The sequence below is a fragment of the Heptranchias perlo genome, chromosome 38, assembly GCF_035084215.1.
Source record: "Heptranchias perlo isolate sHepPer1 chromosome 38, sHepPer1.hap1, whole genome shotgun sequence".
In the NCBI taxonomy this organism is placed as follows: domain Eukaryota; kingdom Metazoa; phylum Chordata; class Chondrichthyes; order Hexanchiformes; family Hexanchidae; genus Heptranchias; species Heptranchias perlo.
The window spans coordinates 12,552,456-12,578,655 of NC_090362.1; the positions used below are offsets into that span (position 1 = coordinate 12,552,456).

Sequence of the window (26,200 nt, forward strand, 5' to 3'; positions counted from 1 at the left end):
CAAGCACATCCCAATTTTGCCAATGAGGCAGCAGGTAATCAGTGGCACTAAAACAAACCATTCCAACATGTTTCTTCAATCGCACACTTCTTAGGATAGTCAGTCAAAATTTTCTGTATAAAGTCCCTATGTGAATATTAACACACTCCTAAGGATCCTCTGCAAATATAGATCACTCCCAGAAACCCCTACAAATATTAACACACACTCAGGAACCCTCTTGTCCTAATTTTAAAAAAGACAGTGTCAGCTAACTGATAGCTATCTAGTAGCAGAAAGCAGTAGCCCCAATCTTAACTCCAGGTGGAAGTCAGGCAGGCGGGGGCCAAGGAGGTTGGGAAACTGCCCGACCCTCTGCAGCGAGGTCGAGGGGATTTTACATCCCAGGCCTCGTCTGCATGTGTCCCCTCAGTCTTCTTCCCAAACCCAGCGGAAAGCACTAGCTGGCTGGTGAGCGGGAGTGGAATCAGAATTTCATCCGACAGGAGGCCGCTGCCAGGGACGGAAGGAATAGATCCCGTACTCAGGTAAGTGGTTAGAAGGGGGTTGGGAGGGCATCGCGGTTGAGGGGAGAAAAAGGGAAGCTTGGAGCAAGGAAGGCACTGCTGATCCTCCTGGACCAAAAGGAAACAAAAACAAATTAAACATAACTTTCTGGGTTTCTACTTGTACCGGATCCGCTTGCATCCAGGTTGGCCTGGTGGGGAAGCCGCGACAGAGATTGGCCCAGTGTGGCCCCCACTGATATTCTCACGCCCAGGTGTTACACCCACGATTGTTAGAGGACTGTAGTTGCAATTGTGTGCCTCACATTACACAGTGCAACACATCAGAATTATCCCATTACTTCAGTGCAAACTCCCCCAGAAGCAATGTCTATTCCTATTACAATTGTAGCCAATACAACAGTATTGGTGACTGGGCATATAAATTGATAACCTATCAGACACCGTTAGCTATTTCAGAAGATTTGTATCTATGCCTAATGTTACTCTTCCCAGTTTCCGCTCCTGAAGGCACTGACCCTTGCTGGTCTATAGTTCTACAGGCACTGGCTCAAGTGGCTCTATATGTGACCCTGCATTCAACCATGGAAGGCATCCCAACTAAGCCCATCCTGTCATAACCCACACTCACTTTCCAACAGGAGTCATCGGATCAGTAGCAGTAGCCCTGGCTGATTATTCCCCCCTCCCTAATTCAGGTGTGCTGAGGCTAACTGTAGTGGCAACATTGCTGCCCCAGCTGAGATCAGCCAATGCAGCAGAGATTGCAGAATTAGGATTACTTGTTAAAAAAAGCTAAATAGATTCAGTTTCTGCCTTTTGTATTTTTGCCAACATTTAGTTTATTCGGCAGCAACTTCACCTGTTATAACATATACTTCAAACAATACCCTTTTATTAAATGTTCAAGGTGGCAAAATGAAGTATTTATACAAAGGTCTGAAAAGTGTGCTTCTCAGTGCCTGAAGGCTGTTTGCATTTCCAGGAAGAGTACAGAAGCTGCATACTCACATCAGGATGCCGTGAGCCCTCTCCAAAAGCTTAGTGCTAGCAGAACTCAGAAAAATCCCCTCATCCTCAATCAGGGAATGGCCAGAGGGGAGTCTTGTAGCTTGGACACCTGTTCTGCCATTCCAGCTCGTCCCGTGGAGATCACTGAGCAAGACAATGAGAGAAATGTCACAGTTAAAAAGGAAAGAAAAACCACCCATGCTGGAGATCCAAAATAAAAACACAAAGTGCTGGAAATACATAGCAGACCTGTCAGCATTGAAAAGGGCAAAGGCAGGTTAACATCTTGGGTGGATACCCTTCATCAGAACCGGCTTACGTTCCAAAGGATCCCTCACAAAATGTTAATGTTTTCTCTTGCAAATCCGGTCTTACAAGAAGTGTATCGCACGGCATTAAGTCTATTGTTTCTAGTGTGATTTTTCATATAATGTATAGTATCAATGTGTTAAATAAGTTTAGTAACAACAATGAATTTGCAATTACTTCATTAATGTTCTGATGAAAGGTCATTGACCTGAAACGTTAACTCCATTTCTCTCTCCACACATGCTGCCTGGCCGGCTGAGTGTTTCCAGCATTTTCTGTTTTTATTTCAAATTTCCAGCATTCGCAGTATTTTGTTTTAGTTTCATTAATGTTTCTCTTGAATGGATGACATTGATTGCTCCATTTCAGTTATGAGACACAAAAACTGAGACACCGCCAGCCCTGATCCAACCGTTGCTCACTCAGTAATTAGCTCAGTCTTTCACTGCCTTTAGCACCAGTCACACTGTATTAAAGTCACATTACCCAAAAAAAGTTAATTCAATGTATGGAAATCATTTTGGAATAATTCTCATTGGAAGGAATACAATTACTTCCATACACAGAATATGTTGAAGCGGGGCCAACTTTGTACCAAGGTTCATTAATGCTCTTAGCTGTCATTTTCACTTTCATTTAACCAGCCTAGTGTCCAGTATGATGTCTGCCACACACATGTATTTAAATGGGATTCTTCAGATCCTTGGTAAAAATATGGAGAAATGATTAAAAGCCCACTATTGATAACGTGAAGCAGATCTTCAGTGAGTCTACACAATGAAAATGTGGGATCAAAAGAATAGAACAAAAAAAGCTGCAGTAAGAGTGAGAAATAAGCCCTGACCCGCAACTGGAATCACAACAGAAATATTTAGTAGAAAAAGATCAAAGGCTTTTCAGGCAACTCTTAAAATCCTGCTCTGTATACTACTTAAATTGAGAAACCCAAATAAAGGGCGAGGCCCACGGTGCAAGACAGCGTCGAGGCTGAAAATAATAGGAGGGAAGGCGAGTTAAATCAAGAAGTTGTATTCATGTGACACCAAGCCTGGGTTTAAAGCCTGAAAATGAAGGAGGAAGGGAAGACTGCAGAATAGGAGTGCAAAAGAATAAACCAGCAGCTCCCAGGTCAGCCTGACAGATCCTTCCCCACTCCAGGACTCAAATTCAATCAGTCCTGAAAAGTGAGAGACAAAGAAAAACTGCAAGTGGCAAAAAAGAGAAAACAACAGAAGAAAACTAAATTTTAAAAAAACAGGATGAAAAAGAGTACACAGAGTGAAGGAGCAAGGGGAAAATGATAAAAAAAACCTAAACAGGGAGGAAAAGAGGAGCTAAGAAAAGAAAGCAGGCAGAAGGAAAGAATCAAAAGCAGGGGAGAGCAAGATAAAATGTTTTAAAAGAACTTTTCGTATTGCTGTGTCAGGTGGCAGCACCTTCCCTCAACTCCTTGCCCTGCCCTTCCTCAGTGCGCTGTGTGGGTCTCATTTCTCCCCCTTTATGTCCTCATTTTTATCTGTGATCAATGGACATGTGTGATCCACCAGAGATAGGTAAATATACATTAATATATAGTTTACTTCTCCAGATCATCAGTCTGCTGTCTGAACAAACATGGTCAGTTTATCATTTAAACAAAGAGCAGCAAATGATATCTTTGCCCTGGTACTTGCAAGTTTAACTCCTAATCTGTTTTAACACAAAATAAGAGGTTTCTCACAGCTGCGATGGTTGGGGGAAAGGAACCCCTGAGATTTCCTTTATTAGCCTGGTGGTAACCCCCTGACCCCATGCTTTCAGAGTGAAGTCATACAGGAAGCAGCTGTGGGCATTTCAGGGTTACTAAGCAACTACAAGTAGGATGCACTGAAAATTACATGTGCATCCCTTCACTAAAATTATTACGCACACATTTAGAAATGATTTAGCAATGCAATGAGATTGTTTATACCTACGGCATCTGCCTCCATTTTATCTCCACAGTCCCTAATCATTTGCAAACACCCAGGGTCTGCACCTACAGCACAAAGGAACTGAATCATAGCTCTCTCCATTTTAGATTTTGCTGCGATCAAATTTCACAGGTAACCGCTGCAGGCTGAATGTTGCAGCTGCAAGATTGAGGATTTTTTTAAAACCAAATTTATTTCCCCCCCCACCCCATTTAAAAAAACTGCCCCAAGTTTAATATGGGTCAAAAACAATATTATTATAACTGAGTTAGACGGTGAAATTAAATGAAGATTGACAAATATTAACCAGATATTGATTTAGAGGCAATCAGGTCCATGCTAAAACCACACTTCAAGTTGCATTACTGAAATACCCCAATGGTCTCACTGCCAGGAACACTTCATCTTTGATGGTCTCTTATACTCAAAGAGATTCCCTCAATGCAGACTGTACTTACGAGAAATGTACACACACACAGTGCTTGAGCATAGCTTACATCACAAATATCTCAGTTGATTAAGGCAGTGAGCCACACAGACCGGGAAGGTCATAGGTTCAGACTGTGCTAAGTTAATTGATCCCACCTGGGGCAGCAGTGGGGATGTTGTAATTGGCCTCAGTGTCCCTGGGTTGGGAAAAGAGGGAAGAAAATTAATCAGCCAAGGTCCGAGCTCCTGATTGCTATTCAGTGACCCATGATGGAAAGTGCAACTGTATCTGCTTCTTTATAGTTCTTTTAATTCAGATTCCAGGAGACAGTTTTACCTGGGCCGTTGGGCTATAGAAAACACATTTTTTTTATTCGTTCATGGGATGTGGGCGTCGCTGGCAAGGCCAGCATTTATTGCCCATCCCTAATTGCCCTTGAGAAGGTGGTGGTAAGCCACCTTCTTGAACCGCTGCAGTCAGTGTGGTAGAGGGTCTCTCACAGTGCTGTTAGGAAGGGAGTTCCAGGATTTTGACCCAGTGACAATGAAGGAATGGCGATATATTTCCAAGTCGAGATGGTGTGTGACTTGGAGAGGAACGTGCAGGTGGTGTCGTTCCCATGTGCCTGCTGCTCTTGTCCTTCTAGGTGGTAGAGGTCACGAGTTTGGGAGGTGCTGTCAAAGAAGCCTTGGCAAGTTGCTGCAGTGCATCCTGTGGATGGTACACACTGCAGCCACGGTGCGCCGGTGGTGGAGGGAGTGAATGTTTAGGGTGGTGGATAGGGTGCCAATCAAGCGGGCTGCTTTGTCCTGGATGGTGTCGAGCTTCTTGAGTGTTGTTGGAACTGCAATCATCCAGGCAAGTGGAGAGTATTCCATCACACTCCTGACTTGTGCCTTGTAGATGGTGGAAAGGCTTTGGGGAGTCAGGAGGTGAGTCACTCACCACAGAATACCCAGCCTCTGACCTGCTCTTGTAGCCACAGTATTTATGTGGCTGGTCCAAATAAGTTTCTGGTCAATGGTGACCCCCAGGATGTTGATGGTGGGGGATTCAGCGATGGTAATGCCATTGAATGTCAAGGGGAAGTGGTTAGATTCTCTCTTGTTGGAGATGGTCATTGCCTGGCACTTGTCTGGCGCAAATGTTACTTGCCACTTATGAGACCAAGCCTGGATGTTGTCCAGGTCTTGCTGCATGCAGGCACGGACTGCTTCATTATCTGAGGGGTTGCGAATGGAACTGAACACTGAGCAATCATCAGGGAGCATCCCCATTTCTGACCTTATGATGAAGGGAAGGTCATTGATGAAGCAGCTGAAGATGGTTGGGCCGAGGATACCGCCCTGAGGAACTCCTGCAGCAATGTCCTGGGGCTGAGATGATTGGCATCCAACAATCACTCCCATCTTCCTTTGTGCTAGGTATGACTCCAGCCACTGGAGAGTTTCCCCCGATTCCCATTGACTTCAATTTTACTAGGGCTCCTTGATGCCACACTCGGTGAAATACTGCCTTGATGTCAAGGGCAGTCACTCTCACCTCACCTCTGGAATTCAGCTCTTTTGTCCATGTTTGGACCAAGGCTGTAATGAGGTCTGGAGCCGAGTGGTCCTGGCGAAACCCAAACTGAGCATCGGTGAGCAGGTTATTGGTGAGTAAGTGCCACTTGATAGCACTGTCGACGACACCTTCCATCACTTTGCTGATGATTGAGAGTAGACTGATGGGGCGGTAATTGGCCGGATTGGATTTGTCTTGCTTTTTGTGGACAGGACATACCTGGGCAATTTTCCACTTTGTCAGGTGGATTCCAATGTTGTAGCTGGAACAGTTTGTAACACATTAACAGCGTAAATGCCAGAAGCCAGCTTTCAGTAATCCAGAATCTAAGTTAATATATAAAAGCAGTTTGTGTGGACAGTTGGGTGAAGACAGGGTCAGGCTTAGCTGTGATGGCCCCTACCGTCAAACTCACTGTTCAGGGTCACATAAGAATGGCTACCACGAAACCAAAGCCCGCTACAAGCCAGCACATTCATGGAAGGGAGGGGTGTCAGGGGAAGACTGCATTTACAGTGAACAGAACAAGCTTTCCAAGCAGTGAACTGGGGATTCTGTTGTATAAACCAATATGCTGTTAAGTGGAGCATAGCTTAAAGTAGGGCAGCCAGAGAGTCTCAAGGTTGAGCCAAACCAATGGTCTGGTTTGGCTCACAAAGTCAAAACTCAACATGAGTCAATTAAAAGTTTAAAACTGTATAAAAAAACCTTAAGAGGGAAACACAAGATAATACAGAATTGTATGTGTAACTGCTGTACGATACACATCTGGTTCGAAGTGTGACACGATCAAAGTTTTTTTTAATATTGAAGAATCTATAATCAATATTGATATTAGCTTTGTTTTGTGGGACTTATTCTATCAATGTGTCCAAACTTACCAGCTCACAAATACTTCCCCATTCAACCAGTCAGGAACACTGCAACACGTGGGTTTGACCTACCTGCTGCAGATTGAACATGAAGCCAAACAGATCGATATAAAGTGTAGAACTGGTACCAATAATTAACGTCAACTTTAAAAATGTATTACCATGTCCTGTGAGCTAGTATGAGATTCATTGTGAAGAATGCATGTGCCACTGGTCTATAGCTTTTTCATTCATCTGAAATACTCAATTATTTCAGCTCTACCCCTGTGGCATTAAGAACCTAGAGTGACATGCTGCTTTTAAGCCTCATCTGGAATCCTATTTTTTCTTTCTTGCTTTCCTGAAGATGTAGGGTTTGCTGGGGTATGGACACTGGATATCTCTGGTGCTTCATCCAAATATCCATTATTCTCTCATGAGTCGCGAGGCAGTGAGCATTGGCAGGCTATTTGACTATGGGAGACCATCAAAGCCAAAGTGATCCTGTGCTCAACTGCTAGATACGCACATGCACTTCACAGCATCACTAACGGGATAGCAATCTGGAATGGTAACCTCTGGCTGATTTTCTCTACATTCTATTATACAGGTATAGGGGTACAGTCATGTTGTGGTTATGGTACTGAAGAATGACTATGAAAACTGTCAGAAAAATCCAACCAATATCTTCAATGTCTTTCAGGGAAGCAAACTGGCCTATATCTGACTCCAGCCCACAACTATGTGATTGACTCCTTATGCCCTCAGGGCAACGAGGGATGGGCAATAAATTCAGCTTTGCAGGCATCGTCAAAAGAAAGTGGCAGGATTGACAAAGGTGGAAACATGCCTTTGCATAGATGGCAGTTGCTGAATCTACGCCACAGAATAAATGAAGTAAATCTGGTGCCAAGAGAATTACTTCCACCATATTGTGAATGGACATGAAAACTGATTCAAACTTCCAATGGCTCAGCCCAAGTGTGATGAATAAATCAGTCACGTGCAGTTTCCTGAGGAGCTCTCAGAATAAGATATGCTTTCTGAAGTTACACCTCTGAAATAGGCTTAAGAAGTCACTGACCCAAGCTCAGTGATTATCATTCACCGTTTAGTATGAGATATTGACAGGCAAAATAAACTCAGGCATTGTTAAGCTCAGTCCACTCAACCAGTTTGTTCATGCAGCACGCATAGCCTACAATTTTTTTAAATCTTGTTAACACGAATCTCTGTAAATGCATACCGATGAAGGATCCAAACCGAAATTGTAATCTTTTTCTTTCAAATGTTAACTGACACATTGCATGTTTCCAGCATTTTCTGTTTTTATTATCCAACACCAATAGTGTAGAGATGTGTACACAATATATAACCACATATGTAATACAACACAGTAATCTCCAGATACAATTCTGATCCAAGCAGACAATTCAAACACACCAAAATCCTTGTCGTTCACTGCTGTTGTATAGAATTCCTGCTCTCCAATCCACCACTTAAAGCACGAAGTACTAATGCAATTAATTACTAATTTTTAAACATTTAGCACATTAAACATCACCCTCAAGTTTCACTTTTTTAAAAATCAATTTTGAACTCATCAAGGTGGAGAATGCTAGCAACAAGCATTCCCAGATCAGATACAGCAATAGTTAGATGTGGAAACTGTTCAAACACATTTCACATCAAACCTTTACAGCCAGTAGAGAGAAGGAACCTTCACCTCTTTGGGCTGGATTTTAATCCAGGTCCCAGTGGTGAGAGTCCAGTATCCAACCCACTGCTAGTATCTCATTTTAGAAGCAAAATCATTTGGATTGTATCTCTTTTTCTCACCCCCATATTTTAGTTTAAATTACTAACCTTAAGATTAACCCCCTTAGCTATAGCAGCGTTCCTGCACCAAGGTGAGGTCATATTTTTTAATTTTGCATTCTAGGAATGCCATATCTTAAGGTGTAGCCACTGTTTTCTCAAATTTTCTTTCCAATATTTAGCATCAGAAACCCACAGTAAAAATGTTTGCAGCAACTAGTATTTAAGAGATATGGCAAACAACTTGCATTTATTAGCATTAAAAATATTGCCATTGATTTAAGCAAACAAATAAATAAATTCTTACCGTGGTGATTTGTCATTGATGGTGTTTGTTCCTTGCAAATTAGACAATGGCGTCCTGGGGCTTTTCCTTGTAATACCTATCACAGTAAAACAAGTGCTAAAATGGTAGTTGATCAGAGAGAAACTAGCAGCAGCAAAAGAGAAGCATGCATGTGTTGCAGCATTCTGCAGGCAGATTAGCAGGGACAGCCTGAAGTACTCCTACAACACCTCTGCAGGAACAATGCAGAATCACTGCATACAAGGAGGGCGGGGGGGGGGGGGAACAAGCGATTATATCAAAAACAGAAAGCGAAAAAGAGTTGTCAAATTAAGTCCCGGTACTTCAAGCAAATGTTAGAATCTTCTGTTTTATACCCCCATATCATTGCAAGATTTTATTTCTCTTCCTAGAAGAGTTAAATCACAGCCAGAACTTGTAGATACTTCAGTGCCTGACTTGTAGAAAGCACAGGCTAAAGGTAGTGAGCTGAACAAGCATCCCAAAGTCACACAAAAAAAACACTGGTCAATGAGGCTACAAGACCAGAGGCAAGGGGAGCAGCAAAAATGTACAGGGAACATCATAGACCCACCAATTATCAATTGTATCAACAGAAACAAGGGCTCCAGAATGAACAGTAGGAAGTTTATTTAACCATATTCTCTGCCTAAATCATCTCAAATTGAAGGCTCTCACTCGCACCATACCAATCCCACGATAGAATAGGCATAAAAGCTCAGATACGGACGAGTCAGAAGAGAGTACATTCCACATTCCAATTTTGTAAAAATGGCACTGGTAACTAGTCCAACTGATCAAGATCAAACCAATTTAGAGAACAAATATACCGCATTATACTTGGCCAACATTCTGGTTGCCAATTTAACAAAATCTTTTATCATACAACCCTTACTTGATGCATTGAACTTTTGTGTTTGAAGAGGAAATGTTTTGAACCCGTTCAGCATCAAAACACTCAGAAGAGCTGAGTTTGGCAACCAGCCTTGTTCACATTCAAACTAATGCTTTCTGGACGAACTTCAAAGAAGCTGGCTTACAATTAGGAAAAAAAATCAAACCGGAGGCAACCCCTTCCTATTAATGAACACACAGCCACCCCTTCCCGCATGAACACATGGCTATCCTTTCCCAATAATGAACACACATCCATCCCTCTCTACTAATAAGGAAAAGGATATCACTCCCCGTAAAGGATACCTCCTTGGGTGTGTAGGTTCGTGGGCAGTGTCACCTTCCCAGCTGGGAATTGGAAAATTTATTTTAATTTTTAAGAAATTTAGATCTGTACAAATGGGATTTACTTGTGATCAACAAGAAAGACAATGTGCTACATCAAAACACAGAGCACCTATGTAACTCTCTGTTTTAGTTCTAGGAAATTTTAATTGGGTTTTGAGAAATTAAAACTTCACTTGCTGACTGTGATATTCACACCTCATTTTGTGTGTAATCTTTACATGCCATCAAGGTTTTGAACCAGTTTGTATGAAAATTTTTAAAATACGATCCTAAAACTTTAAATGAATACAATTTTTTTTTTACTAGTTTTGTCTCTTATATGTAGACATTAGTCATTAGGATTTTCAATGAAATTTCATCAATGGTAAAACGAGCTTCAACCCCATATCCTACTAGTATGGGAAACCAACACTCTAGATCGCAAGACAACCAATCTGGAACACACACAGCTGACTAGCTTAATAAAAACCAAACTATGATGGGGGGGCCAGCCACACTCCAAAAAGAGAAGAGATAATCACTTCACATCCATCATTTCCTCAATAGATGCTTTCATACATAAGTAGGGAGGTGCGATGCTTTTGATGCTCCCTAGCTGGAATCAGAAGAGTCAGCTGAAATTATTAATACTCAGGCAGGGAGACCTGCTCAGGTCATGCAGAACTAGTGTTAGTCAACATACATAGAACAGAGCTGGGAAAATGGACACAGACAGGAGACCAACAAAATTCACTCGAAGCCAAAGAACTGTGGGATGTATATGCACACTGTGTTTGAAAATACAGGGCAAAGATATGGAAAAATAATCTGAAAATATATTTTGCGGTTTACATGCTTGGAAAGTTTACTGAAGAATTCTTGCAAAGAAAAGTCACAACCTGTTTCTCATTTCATCCTCTGCAAGCAATTTGGAGTACATAAGAAACTTGGATTATTTACCCTTAGTGTTTCTTTTAAAATACGTAATGTGCCTTCTTTATTAAAGTGTGTGGTTTAGAAACCACAAACATCCCAGAATCCTTTGGTGCTGTTTGGCTTCAAGTCAGTGATCTTCATTATCTACTGTGAGCAGTTGGTGAAGCCACAAATTCCCAGTTGGATCGTTTTAAAACATGGTCCAGCACTGCTCCCTTGTCCCCACATTGGGAAAACTGGAAGTGTTAACCTCAGCTAATTGGCAAGATCAGTAACAATTTTTTATATATTATATATGTTAATGAAGACCACTAGCCCCGAGTGAATGCTCTTGGACTCCCATTTCCTGAGGGTAAGTGGAACATCAGAGAGTATTGCTGGATTCGGAGCCTTACTGTACTTCTCCTCCTTGCATCTCTGGAGAATCTCTAAACTCCTCTGATGGACTGGGTGATGCAGAAAGCTAAAACTATCGACACTTTTCAAAACCGGGAATGGAACAGCATCATCATGCCCTTGGGAAGCAAAATAAAAACAAAAGAAAAAAAATAAAAGAGATACAAGGTAGAGATATTCATAACAGACAGGAATTTGAAAGGTTGAGAAACTTCTACAAGAATCCAAACACCACAATTACAGTGAAGCACATTTAACCATTAATATCCATTCTGCAGTTGGAAAATGAGACTGTTTTGCCATCTAATTTAGTGATATTGAGTTAATGTTCCAGTGAACTGCAGAAAACCTCTATGCACTTCAGTGTAAGAGAAAGGCAGAATTTACATACTGTGGGCGTGGACTATCTATTTAAGAAAATCAGCACTAATCAAAATACTATCAGCAGTGAAATGCATGAGTTTATTTGTTTTTAATAATGTAATTAAAAACCAGAGACAAAAATAATACACTTTTTGAAAGGGTTTCATCCCTTTCCATCTAGGTTAATAGGCTCTTTATAAACCAGGCCCCTGCATGAAGTTCTCAGAATTGAAGCAGCCTTTTCTCTGAAGACAGGCCTAAAAACACTAAATTTAAAATTTTTAAATTAAACTATTAGAGCCCCAATTTTTGTCTCCACCAACAACTCCATCCCTCATATAATTTTCAACCACCAGAGAGTCTCACCTAGACCTGATGAAACTATCTTAAAGGAAGATGGTGGATCAACAAAGCCAATAAGATGCTGATCTACATCGCCAAAACGGTGCTGCATGTGTGGCTATCAGCTGTGGATAGGGTCAGGCTCAAATGTGACATCTCCCACAGCTGAAGAGTCTACCAAACTCACCATCTAGAATAAAGAATGGCTACTTGGGTGAGGTACAAGAGGGCTGCTGGTGTCCGTGGCACCATATTCCCAAGTACAAGTCAGCTTCTTCAGGAGAGGGATGGGAAGCAAGGAAAGAAAACTGGAAAAATTACGCAATGTACAATGAAAATCTAATAGCATTGGCTTTTTATGATACCCAATAGATTGCCATCTAAAGAGTTAAATGTATACATGTCAAACTAGGGCGCTGGTTTTTTCTTCAGTAGCTTCAGTTTTAAATCATTGCAACTGTATGGTTATTTGTAAGGAAAAGCTACTGAATCTGTCAGTTTTTACAAAGGTATTTTAATTTGCTGATCTTAAGCACAGAGGAGGTGGAAGAAATAGAGGTTATTCTACATAGAGCTGAAGTTATAAAGAGCAGTGTACTACTTCTGCAGCAGGAATATGCAGAGAGAGGCTGTACTAGGCAGAGCATTCAGAGTGCAGACCAGCTGCCGCAGCATGATGATGTGTCTTTCAGTAAAATAAATGCATCTCCCCACCACTAGAAGGGCAGAAGTGCACTGATTAGAGTGAGAAATAGCTAATCAAAGCCCACATAAACCATCATACTAAAGCAATATGGGCATCCACTTGCATTAAACGTTAAATTGCTCACAAACTGTCTGACTTACAGAAATAGGTCAATCTCAGATTGTAAAAATCCCACGGTCTGATAGGGGACATGTTCAAAAATACCACTGTAAAAGCCTTTGGACCTATAATCTAGACTGAAATGCTGCAAGTTCAAGTTTTATACCACTAGATGGAGTTTAATGTTCGTGGGACTTGAACATTTACATTAGATCAGGTCCTGGGGCAGTCTAGCCAGAAGTCACTCATATATCATGGTTTATGTTGCAAGGGACATGCATCACCCAGTTTCTGTAAGCCAACCAACTTAATTTAAAACTTGATATTTGTCTTTGCAGCCCCCACAGTGCATTTTATGATAGCTTATTTGTGAAATGACATAGCCGGGTAGTCTAAGTGGTAGTGAATGTGCCATCACTAGGGCAAATGATTCTGTGCAGTGCAACATCCTATGAATTTCTACATTTACCACTTGCAGCGTGATATGCTGCCCAAGTACCACAATTTTGCATAGAGAGTCCCTGAAGCAGCGAAAACATTAAATCAAATGGTGGATCAAATCACTTGCCCTAGCCATTGCCTGGTGACATGTCTCTCAAAGCTACTATAGTGAGAGACCGCATTCTGTTAAGAATTCATACAAGGTATCAAAACGAGCTGTGGCATCGCTCGTGGCGACACTCTTAGTAACCCACTGATCAATTTAATGGTACTCGGGTTTCTGAGTGATGTACCAAAGTCAGATACTGTCCAACACAATGGAGGAACGGTAGTCTACAAGAAATCCATCAAATCGCTGTTTCTTCAGCTGGTAAAACTTGCAAATGCACAAATCAGAGTGAAGCTCCAGCTACCAAATGTTTTATTAATATATAAAGAATACTGTCTAATATCTAGTCTTGGCATTAATTCATATAAAGTTTTCTAATTTGCAATTCTTTTAGCAAGTTGATTGATTATGCACACAAAACTTCTGTTTAATCAGTAACAAGCTCCCCCTTGGCCTATTAGGTGAATGCCCAGGGTGATACTGAGCCATACAGACTAGGAAGGTCTCAGGTTCAACCCCTGCTGTGCTGAGTTCACTCTCAGCTGCAGTGGTGAGACCAATACAATTAATCGCAGAGGGAATCCTGGGTTAGGGAAAAGAAAAATAAGCCAGAGATCCTGGTCCAGATTGTAATATAGTGCTCCCTGCTGGAAAGTATATGTGCAGCCATCGAATAGGACAGGATCAGGATCAGCTCTTATTGCCTCTCTTTCCCGCCTCCTCCCAAATAGTTTGCTAACACTCACTGTCTAAGCTCACACATGAATGGCCACTTAGGTGAGGTACATGAAGAACTGCACATCAGTAACAGTCAGCACTATCAGTAGAGAAGAGGAAGGGAGAAGAGTATGATGAGGGGAGAGGGAGAAGACTGAGTACAAATTCCTTTTATCTAAACAAAATCTCCAATTCTAATAAAAATAAACTTTCTTTTTTTTTGAAAGAGTGGGAGGGAAAATATTCATATATAGCCCCCACTCTGCGGTAGAAGGCAAGGTCACCTACAAGTCACTATACGAGTTTTTAATCTCACACATCATATGGGTTGCCCATGTTGAGGATCAGCATTTGCCAAGAGAAGTGTTAACTGAAGACCCAGTGTTATACCTGACAGTATCTGCAGTACTCCTCACCTAGCTGAAATCAACTGATTCAACAGAGACTGGAGAATGAACCAGACCTTCTACTGTGAGGATCAACTCAATATTTGAAGGAGTATTTTGTTTCGAGACCAGAGTTTCCTACTCCATCTCTCGGAGATGGTGTAGAACTTTCACTCTCACCTCAGACTTTTGCCTCTTAATTTTTTTTCTTTTTCCCCAAATTAAGCTAGTGGGGAAGAAGGGTTAAATGTAGAAGCACTGGATGACAAGACTGTCTGCACTGTTGCTGAATATTTCCAAGGAATACATTGGTACAAACCCCTTGAATTGTCTTTTCATCCACTAGATGATGGGATCTCTGCCATAAAAAGTCATCTGATAAAGTGCATTCAGTGATGCAGCTCTGTGATTAGTGTGTTGAAACAGAATAGTGTCTTGCAAGCCTCGGCACTTTTTACAAAAACTCAATTCATTTTTTCATCACAATTTTTTTTTAAAAGTAGTTTCAAGGACTGACCATCTATTGGCTCCCTGACACATTCAATAGATTTTTTTTGTCAAACTTGATTGCAGCAGAGTTTTAGAAAAATAGAACAAATGTCTGCAGTATATTTTGAAAAACATTTAATATTCTAACAAGTGGAAAGCAAAGCTATACTGACAAACAGATCTACTCCTCCTTAATCCAGAATATTACCCTCTGCTTTTAACTGTCTGATGTTAACAGGCCTATTGTGCATTTCCAGCTTTTATTTCAGATTTTCAGCATGTGTGGTGTTTCTTTTTATATTTACACAGTATAGTGACTCTGCCTTTTTGTATTCCACTGCCTGAACTCCAGGATTTAAGTTCTAGCACAACACTGGTTAAGATACTCACATAAAATTCCTTTTACGTGGCATCCTGACTGCATTAAAATATCACGTACAGGACTCTTATGCCAACACAATAAGCAGTGCCTTACCAGAGGAAATTAAAGCCTGCAGCGTCTCCAGGAATAAAGGACATTTGGGACCAAACACTTCCACTCCATTATGGACAGATTATTGACTACATTAAATACCCGTTCTGCATCATCTTTTTGCAGAAGCTTCCAACACATTTTTCTGTATCAACTTGAAAGGTGACAACAAACTAAGGTTAGTGCTTCACTACCAACCCTGTGCCCGGCGGTCGAATACGCAGCAGCGCCCACGCTGTCCCTTACCAGGTTTCCTCTCAACAAAGCGTTTTCCGGCCTCTCGGAAAGCTACAGCTGCTCGGAAGTAGGACCTCAGCATTGCCCAGCGGAATACAGCTACTGGGTCAATGCCAATCAGACTGCAGATGAAGGCGTTCTTACTGCTTTTCAGAAGTGCAACAATGTCAGGACGCATGTGGTCAGTGTTCTTTTCTCGAGAGTCCTGCACCAACATAGATTTAAGAAGTTGTAGTTACTGATTACGTTTTTGATTTGCAATTCTTTTTAAAAATAATTTTAAAATATTTTTAATTGAAGGTTAATTACACCTCCACCCCTCCCCCAACAATTTTCAATCTCCTATCTAGGGGACGCTGACTCATAGACACACAGTCCCACAGGCACCTAAAGGCCTCTGGCAACTCACCCAATTTTCTATTCTTTCTAGGAACATAGGAACAGGAGGAGGCCATTCAGCCCCTCGAACCTGTTCCGCCATTCAATTAACTCCATCTACACGCCTTGGTTCCATAACCCTTAATACCCTTGCCTAACAAGAATCTATCAATCTCAGTTTTGAAATTTACAATTTCAGTCTCAATAGCTTTTTGGGGGAAGAGAGTTCCAGATTTCCATTACCCTTTGTGTGAAGAAGTGCTTCCTGACATCACCCCTGAACAGCCTAGCTCTTAGGTGATGCCCCATTGTTCTGGACTCTCCCACCAGAGGAAACAGTTTCTCTCTATCTGCCCTATCAAATCCTTTAATCATCTTAAACACCTCAATTAGATCACCCCTTAATGTTCTATACTCAAGGGAATACAATAATGGAATAAATGCCAATTTATTACACAGCACAGACCTTCACTTGGTACTTGACTTTCCCTGCGTAGTGCTTTATGATAAAGGCTTGCTCCATCACTGCCGGGAACTCTATATAATTGTTCCCCTCATGCTGACGCTTGAATTTGTCCAGCAGTGTCTGATTTGTTGCCTGTGGAAAACTGAATTGAAAGATAAACAATTACACACAAAACACAGACACAGCAATAATATCATCAGTGTCAGTACCGAAACATCTGGGATCCAGTTAACCTAGTCACTCCATAACCCTCATACAAGGAGCATTTATATACCTCCTCCTGCTACTGTGGAGGCAACTTGGACAGACAAGCCTGATCCTCGGCTTGTGCTAAGTTAGCTGATCTCACCTAAGGTGGCACTGTATTCAGCCTCAGTGCCCCTTGATTAGAAAGGGAGGAGGAAGAGAAAAAAAAGTCAACCAGAGTCTTGCTCCTGATGGCTTTCGGGGGGTGTGGGGGGCACCTTGTCAGCTTAGCTCAGCTGGTAGCACTCGCATTTCAATCAGGTCATAGACTCAAGTCCCACTCCCAAAATTTGAGCACATAATCTAGGCTGACACTTGCATGGCATTAAATCGAGATCCTCTCTGCCTGTTCCTGTGGTTCACATGGACGCTACAAAGCCCATGGTACTACTGGAAGAGCACAAATTAACTGTGGGAGATTGCTGTGCACAAACCAGATGCCATGTTTGCCACATATCATTAATACTGCACTTCAAAGTAATTAATTGATTGTTTGTGACGTCCTTTCAAACATTTCTGAGAGACGTGATAAGGCGCTGTATTGATGCAAGTTTTTCTTTAAATCCACAGATTTGTTGCAATAAAAATAGGAAGTGTTAGAAATAGACAGCAGGTAAATCTATTGAGTTCTGATGAAGGGTCTCCGCCTGAAGCTTTAACTTATCCTTATATTTACAGAAGCTGTTTCTCTTTCAGAATTCCAGCATTTCCTGGTTTTTAATACTTACTGTAACAGAGGGCAGGTAATGAAATTGTTACAAAAAATCGTCAAGTTAAGCAAGGAAAATATCCTAGAAGCGCTGGTTGTCCAAGGATTGAGTTTAGGGTTCACTGCTGGATCTGGGTGGTTTCGAGCATCAGATCACGTAACTGGAGCAGCATGGCCCCAGGACCTTGCAACAATCTCAGGCCAGTAGTTCACTACCTCCTGGGCAGGAATGTAGGTGATCACAACTATAAACTTCTCCACTTCAACTTTTATGTGATCATGTGGGCCGATGAATGAGAGATAAGCGTCAAATAGCATGCAAATGCTGCTAACCACTTCCCATACAGTGGTAAAATGAATTACAACTAAAACAGTCAGACTATGTTGCTGTTACGAGATTCTAGCTTATTTTCATCAGAGATTACCTGACAGTGTCAAATTTTGATTCGCCATTTGCCTTTAATTTACACCACTGCAACCAACTGAGATTCAAGTGGGCTGCACTGACTAGTTTTACCCCATTTAATATTATATGTGAATAATAAGCAGCAGTTACCAGAAATAGTGACTGTACAAACCACTGAATAAACCAAAGGAGGAAGCATCATGCCCCTCAGTCTCTGAGTAGGCCCATCATGGACACAGCCAGAAAAATGGGGGAGAAATAGACCAAATCAGGGACAACCAAAATAGCGTGTCCAGAAATAGTCACATTGAAGAGATTCATAAAATCTGTCACGGTCAAAGTCACTGTAGGTAGCAGTCTGGTATAGCCAGAATGGTGTAAATTCAGGACATGATCCTATTTTTAGTGTATCCCAGAGAGATCAAGACACATGGTTACTGCAAGGACGTTAATGTCTTAAACGGGCAACATTGTTACGGCCCTACCTATTTGGAAAGTTTATTTATTTTCAGCTACACTTCACAGGCTTGTTTAGTTATTGGTGCCAATATATCACAGGGAAAAACAAAATCACATTTAAGATAATATTCATCTTGCACAATGCTCTTCGGACTGCTTTTATATCAGAGTAGTTATAATTTGGATTCCAGGAGATCGGTTCCTTGTGTTTGTACTGCTATATCTTGCTTCCCTATCTTGGCAGCAGCCTCATGAACCAATATGCTTCAATATTGTGTGATATGCGTCTTCTGTGGTGCTCTTCATTCACCATCAAGAATTGTTCCCATCACTAATGGCAAACCTGTCCGCACCAGTACGTCACCCTAGTGCTTTACAATTCAAAACGCTCCTTTCAGTCACAACCCAAGTTTGAAGAGAATAATCGATGATTGGACTGTTGGATGTTTTTCATATATGGAAAAACTACGAAAATTTCAAATCCCATCCCTCCCCCCTTCTGCCCCAGTACCCTTCACCGAAATCCCAGGGCCAACACTATACAGGATGAATTACACTCTAATTCGAGGAAGTTCAAATGGAAGACTGGTGATAAACATTGACAAAATTATGTTGTTTGTGACCAGTTTCTGACACATTTAGTAAATGAACAAGGAAAAAAAAATGTTGCTAGGTTTAAACTAAATCATTCATTGATTATCTCTCCACACACAAGAATTATACAAAAGTAGCACAATAACAGATGTGGATAATTCTCTTAGCTCTGAGCCTAGTGTAGAGCACAGAGAAACTGGCATGCTCAAAATTTGACAGGCAAAGATGGTAACGGAGTTCAGATTAGTCCATGAAACTGTGTTTCACACACTGTTGAGAAACCCTTTGCACTTGGAGGCCTTAGCTTTAGTTGAATAAGCCTTTACCTTTCTTAGTGGAACGCAATCAGCTTAAATATAAACATTTTCCACTACACTAGTGTTACTCACTAACACTGCCAAGGGCCCCAGTCTAAGCAATGCCTTGCCTGAGGATCACTTTCGGAAATGCTCCATCAGCACTGTTGTGGCTGTGATTCCTTACTCAGTGTGGAGCTACTGAGTGGCCCCTTCACGTATTATGGATGCTAGGATAATCCCAGCTCTTAATTGTGTTCTTTTGCTTTCTCTTGCTTGAGTAAAGAGAGGGAACAGTGCCAGATCCTAGCTCTAGCAACATCCCACAGCCCAACAGGCTGATAGCAAAGGCACAGAGCAGCAGGTCAGTCAAGTACCCAAAGTGAGGAGGAGGTGGAATTTGACTGCAAGTGGACCCTCATAATACCACTGCCATTACACCACAGTTAGCTATATAACAGTGGCCTACAGTTTTATTAGCAAGAGTAAATTGTCTACTTTGGCAGACATTCTTAAATTTTATCCATAAACAAAGCCAAAGCTTGATCAACAAATAAAGCAACACTTTCTCTCAAGAGATGCATGATTTAAAGACAGGTAACATTTGGTCTTGTAATCTCCCAAGACAAATAAAATGCTACACAAATTGAGCCAAAAACATTGGGTATGATCAATGTTTTTCATCCTCCCTGCAACCTTACTATGTTGAAATTACAGCTTAAGAACAGAGGAACAGGAGTAGGCCATTTAGTCCCTTGAGCCTGTTCCAACATGCAATGAGATCATGGCTGATCTGTGACCTAACCCCATATACCTGCCTTAGCCCCATATCCCTTAATACCTTTGGTTAACAAAAATCTATCAATCTCAGATTTGAAATTAACAACTGAGCTAGCATCAACTGCCGTTTGTGGAAGGGAGTTCCAAACTTCTACCACCCTTTCATGTAGAAGTTTTTCTGAACTTTACTCCTGAAAGTTCTGGCTTTAATTTTTAGCCTATGTCCCCTAGTCCTAGAATCCCCAACCAGCATAAATAGCTTCTTTCTATCTACCCTATCAGTTCCCCTTAATATTTTGAAAACTTTAATCTTCTAAATTCCAGGGAATACAGCCTTAGTTTGTTTAATCTCTCCTCGTAATTTAGAGAGAGTCATAGAGTTATACAGCACGGATAGAGGCCCTTCGGCCCATTGTGTCCGCGCCGGCCATCAAGCCCTGTCTAATTTAACTCTTAAATCTCCTACTCTAACGCATACATGCCCAACAAACTCTTACCTCTCTCAGTCTTTTGTTGCTCCGACAATTTGCAAGTATTTTATAACTACTACTTTTTAAATTTACTTCATCGTCCGCCCTACTCTCTTCAAACTTGGTGCTGCCCTTGGCACTTAACCTAGATTTATCAAAAAAAAGAAATTGGGCAGCTCAATCACTACAGCATGGAGCTCCACTCGTCAGTCTTATGGTTGCCAGATTCAGGCATAGACCCTTGCCCTTACTCTGCACAGCCCAGGGCCCACTCAGCCTCCACTCCAACCTTGGGATCGAACAAATCCTAGTTTAGTCTCAAATACACTCCCAGCCTCCACACCAGTCAGCCCTTGAATCACATCCAGCTTCCATCTATTATTAGAGAATACCAGAGAATTCCAGTATTAGGGTTTCTACCACCAACAATGCAAAGCAAGGTCTTTTAAATTGGTCCTAATTGTATGCTTCCTTTTTTTTCCATATAACAAATATTAGATTGATTGAAGGCTTCAGAAATTCACTATTTACTGCTTAATGTAGTATTTGCCCTTCACACCGTCACAGCAGTTCCCTGTGAAACAGCATACACTGATAGAGAATCATGCATACCCAGAAGTAATTACAGGGTAGTACAATAATCTAACTGGAGGCTTGAGTAGCATCAAAAACCATGACAGCAAAGATTTATTACTGTCACCTGAACTCCCTGATGCATGGGTTATCCACCAATCAAAAGGATAAGTCTGGAAATGAGATTCAAGGATGTTGCTGGACAGACAACGCTCTCCCATCAAATTATTTGCTCTGTTATTTTAACGGAGGCATTAACCAGTTTATTTTAAATGAGTGAACGTCTCCATTATATAGTGGACAGGGGAATTTGATATTAATGCGTTCATATGGTAACATCACTCACTCCAGGCCTCGTAGGATTAAATTATGTACTCACTTGCACTCCTCATCCAGTAGGTGGAGTAAGCCTGTGGGTTTCTTGCTGATGAGGTTAATGCAACCACTGTTGTCTATATAATCAATATTGTGCCAACTGATGCCTTCTGCCCTGTATTCCTCCTGTGGGACAAAAATATTCAATTAAGGTAAGAAAAGTACAAAATCAGCTACGGAAACCTAATTATTAGTTTAGAAAAAAAATGCAGTATGTGGAATACATTTATATTCTACATGTTCTTATTTCTACAGCCTCTTCATCATGCATCTCTCTGAAGGGTCGGCAGGTACTGAGGCCCCAAATTCTGTCATATAACCTGGTTAGTTGGAGGTATCCATGAATGTTAATTGTTGCCCTATCCAAACGCACAGGGCATTGCTTCCTTTGTGGCACTACCCAAGCAGTTTGGGGAAGTGTCAACCTGAAGGGAGCTGAAAGAGAGAAACGGGTGATGTCCTTTGGGGTGGGGAGCAGGTAGATATGTAGGAAGGGAGCCTGCTGCGAGAGAAGGCCACTTGTGAGAAATGTATTTTCTCTTGGAAATTAAAGCGAGGTTAGAGATGTGAGAGGATGGATAAGTCAGGACAGGGGTTCTGGGGCTGCAGGGCTTTGTGCGAGGGGTCGCGAACCACAGAATTCTGGATTTTGGACTCTGATGTCCAAAAAAAAATGTAATTAATGATACAAAACAAATTTGATTTGGGAAATCCTTTATGTTTCAAATCAATAAGTATGCTACTTGTCTACAATCCCTGTACTACATGCTGGTTAGTCAGCTGCTTGCAGAGCCAAGCTTCCTGTTTACGGGCCAGAGTGTGTAAGAAGTAATTGTGTCTTTGGGCTACTATTGCTCCTATGTGAAGTGCAGACTATGATGCACCTACTGAGTGTTAAAGGAGCTATATAAAATGAAAAGTTCAGAATTCACAAGTACAAGTAATGAGCAACATTTTGTGTAATTTAAGAGTGGAAAGTTTATGGTAACTGAGTAAGTTAAATTCCATTTTTACTGGATAAAATTTCGGGATGTTTATCTGTGTTATGTGGATCCCATTCCATAATTCTGTCCGTCTTTTGGTTAAAACTGAACATCTTGTTTAGAACTCTGAAATGTTGGTGACATAGGTTTCATTTACGTTTATTTTGTTCTGTCTACTATGTTGGCACGGTCAACGGCGCTGTTTTGGGAGTCAGTTTTTGCACTGTGCTTGCTCTACCTGTAAATCTCCTGAACACCCATCTCTTTGACCAGCATTTGGTCCCTAATTCCCTGCATCAACTTCAAATTACTAATTTTCAAAGTCTTTGTTTTCAAATCCCTTTATGGTCTTGCCTCATCTTAACTGAGCTTTACGTCTCAGCCACACCCTCTAATTCCGAAATACTGTGCGTTCCACCCCCTCCCCCTGCTCCACCATTGGTACCTCATCTTTTGGCCAGCACCCCAACACCTTTCCTTTGAAACTCTCTCCAAAAGCTACTTCCCCTTGCTCCCTTTAAACGTTTCATTTAAAAACCTTCAACTTCCCACCCTTCCTTGTCCTCTTGCAAGATGTTCTGAAGGGTTCTCCCATGAGAGGTGCATTATAAAATGCAAGTTGCTAATGTTGACAGGCATCATAGGAATATATGAACAGGAGGAGGCCATTCAGCCCCTGGAGCCTGTTGTGCCATTCAATTAGATCATGGCTGATCTATACCTTAACTCCATCTTGGATCCATAACTCTTAATACCCTTGTAAGGAATCTTACAACACCAGGTTATAGTCCAACAATTTTATTTTAAAATCACAAGCTTGACGAAGGGGATAATCTCCGAAAGCTTGTGATTTTAAAATAAAATTGTTGGACTATAACCTGGTGTTGTAAGATTCCTTACATTTGTCCACCCCAGTCCATCACCGGCATCTCCACATCTTAATACCCTTGCCTAACAAAAATCTATCAATCTCAGTTTTGAAATTTTCAATTGACCATCAGCCTAAACAGCTTTTTGGGGGAAGAGTTTTCTAGATTTCCTCCACCTTTTGCTTGAAAAAGTGCTTCCTGACATCAGCCCTGAAAGGCCTGGCTCTAATTTTAAGGTTATGCCCCATGCTCTGGATTCCCCCACCAAAGGAAACAATTTATCTATCAACCCTATCAAATCCTTTAATCAGCTTTATCTTGAGATAAAGGCCAACATTCAGTTAGCCTTTTTAATTATTTTTTGTACAGGTCCATTAGTTTTTAAGTGATTTCTGTATTTGGACCCCTAAATCTCTCTGCTCATCCACAGTTCCGATGGCAAATTGAACACCTTCCCACTTTGGCATAGTGTCCATATTGAGCTCTCCCATACTGGTTACAGCACGGATCAGGTACAGAGTAAAGCTGCCTATTTGGTCCCAGTGTACTCCTGATCCCAGCCCCAGAAGCTCAATTTCAACGAGATCAATTTCAACAAGATTGTCTTTTTCACCTCTAGTACAGGAGCTCAATCAGGACTGCCTCTTGTTTTTAAAGAAAACACATTATTTTATTAATGCAGATGTAAAGTCCTTCCTCTAAATTACTTCTTTATTGGCAAGGTACAGAATTACAAAAGATATTTTCACAACTGTTGACCTGTATGTGAAGAACAACTTGGCAAAACAATTACAGAGAAAGCAATGCAGTGATACATCCACTGCCATCAGATGGCAGTCAGGCAGTCTCCCCCCCCCCTCCTTTTGCCGAGACAGATTACATTTGCAGGGATAAATACTGTTGTAGAAATCTATAGTCACAACAGTACCCAGTCCACTCCCTCACCATTGGCATACGCCCTTTCTTGTTGAGGTCAGCAGTAACATTTCATTTCACCTTAAATACACAAATGAAGGACAAGTGATTTTACTCGAAAAACAGCGCCAACAATTTTTTTTGATGAAGGGCCAAGACCCACAGTGCAGGACACCGCCAAAGTTGAAAAGAGGAGGACAGAAGTAGGATAAATCAGAAACTAGTTACTAGGTGACGGTAAAAGCCTGCAGGTTGTACAAGAAAGAAACGGCGTGATAACTTCAACAGTTTTGAGGTCCTACGAACAAATAAGTTAGAGAAGACAATGCAACGAACCTCGACTTTGATCAGTGTGGATGAAGGGAGGAGGAAGAGCGTGGAGAACAAAGAATTTAGAACTTGAAGAACAAGGGAGGAAATACTCCACCGTTCCACGTTCCTTTGTTTTTATTTTACAACAAAACACACCAGTTTAGAAGGTACTATTTGGAGTAGGGCAGTACTGACATGAGGTCAGACAAGCCTGAACCAACATGGAAAACAATCAAGTGGCTCCCTCCTTAAAGGGAGAGACGCCATTAACATTTTGTGTGTGGGGAGGAAGGTGCCCTATCCAAACCAGTTTAACAACTGTTACAGGGTAGTAACAGCATGATTGGCTTGAAAGTTACCTAAAACCTTCCACACTCGAGACAGTTGCGTGTTCACTAGAATATATCGATTAGTACATCATTTACATTGTTGGCTTGAATCATTTTGCAGCACTTTCACGTCTGAGTTAAAAGGTTATGGGTTCAAATCACTATTTTAATGCATAATCTAGGCTGACACTCCAGTGCAGTACGGGAGAAGCCCTGTGATGTTGAAGATGTCATCCTTCAAGAGACATTAAACAGAAGGCTCCAATTGCCTTTTCCGGTGGTTCAGGTAAACATTACAGATTTCATGGCACTATCTAAAGAGCAACCGGGAGCTCACCCAATATTTGTCTCTCAACCAATAACTACCAAAAACAGATGAATCGGCCAACTCATGGTTATTTGTGGGATATTACTGTGCACAAAATGACTGCCACGTTCACCTACATAACAATAGTCACTATATTTCGGAGTAACTCAATGTACATGAAGCACTTTGAGACATTCCTTAGATAAAGTAAATAAAGAGAGACTATTCCCAATGGCGGAAGGGTCGAGAACCAGAAGACACAGATTTAAGGTGATTGGCAAAAGAACCAAAAGCGACACGACGAAAAACTTTTTTACGCAGCAAGTAGTTATGACCTGGAATGCGCTGCCTGAAAGGGTGGTGGAAGCAGATTCAATTGTGGCTTTCAAAAAGGAACTGGATAAATACTTGAAGGGAAAAAATTTGCAGGGCTACAGGGAAACAGCGGGCGAATGGGACTAACTGAATTGCTCCTACAAAGAGCCGGCACGGCTTGATGGGCCAAATGGCCTCCTGTGCTCTAACCATTCTATGATATGATGAGATACTATATAAATGCATGTCATTCCTTCTTTAGTGTTCTGTAAATAATATAACATTGAAGCAGCACTAGTAGAACAGGGACTTGCATTATCATAACCCCCACCCCAGTAAAATAGAAGTACTAGAGGCAGAGGCTGCAGTGACTATTCCTCTAGTTCCTGTCCAACTATGCAGAGTGTATAACGAGCGAGAGTCTGGAGAGAAAGGGCATCACATGGAGTCACTGCTGCCATATATGACCTCATTTAAAATTCAGTTTTATTCCTTAAGGATTGCAAACTACTTGCCAAAGTGACACTGGCCCATTTCCAGCCAACAAAACAACAGCTATGTAATGTGCTTTTGTGTTCCAGAGAGCACTCTGTCCTAAACCAGGCTCTAGTCTCACAGGGTTATTAATATGAAAGGCATTTGTAACATTTCCCCACTCTGTCAGCATTTCCTGGAATTTCTGGAGACAAAAAAAATTATAAAAAAAGCAAACTTATAGGTCACAGACAAAAGATATTTATCTTCTGTCTCAAAAAAA

At 41.4% G+C, this 26,200-nt stretch overlaps 1 protein-coding gene across 4 annotated transcripts in view; it reads right to left on the reverse strand.

Annotated features, from left to right (window-relative positions):
* Window positions 1-26,200, reverse strand: part of myo9aa (myosin IXAa) — a 268,372-nt gene that overhangs the window by 69,175 nt on the left and 172,997 nt on the right. For 3 of the 4 annotated variants that reach the window (XM_067973451.1, XM_067973453.1, XM_067973450.1), the window contains exons 12-17: window positions 21,418-21,539; window positions 16,506-16,647; window positions 15,671-15,866; window positions 11,300-11,419; window positions 8,748-8,823; window positions 1,518-1,661 (exon numbers count right to left, since the gene is read on the reverse strand). In XM_067973451.1, the coding sequence (XP_067829552.1) occupies window positions 1,518-1,661; window positions 8,748-8,823; window positions 11,300-11,419; window positions 15,671-15,866; window positions 16,506-16,647; window positions 21,418-21,539 (800 nt within the window). The remainder of the gene's footprint in view (window positions 1-1,517; window positions 1,662-8,747; window positions 8,824-11,299; window positions 11,420-15,670; window positions 15,867-16,505; window positions 16,648-21,417; window positions 21,540-26,200) is intronic. The other variant, XM_067973452.1, reaches the window with a different exon arrangement.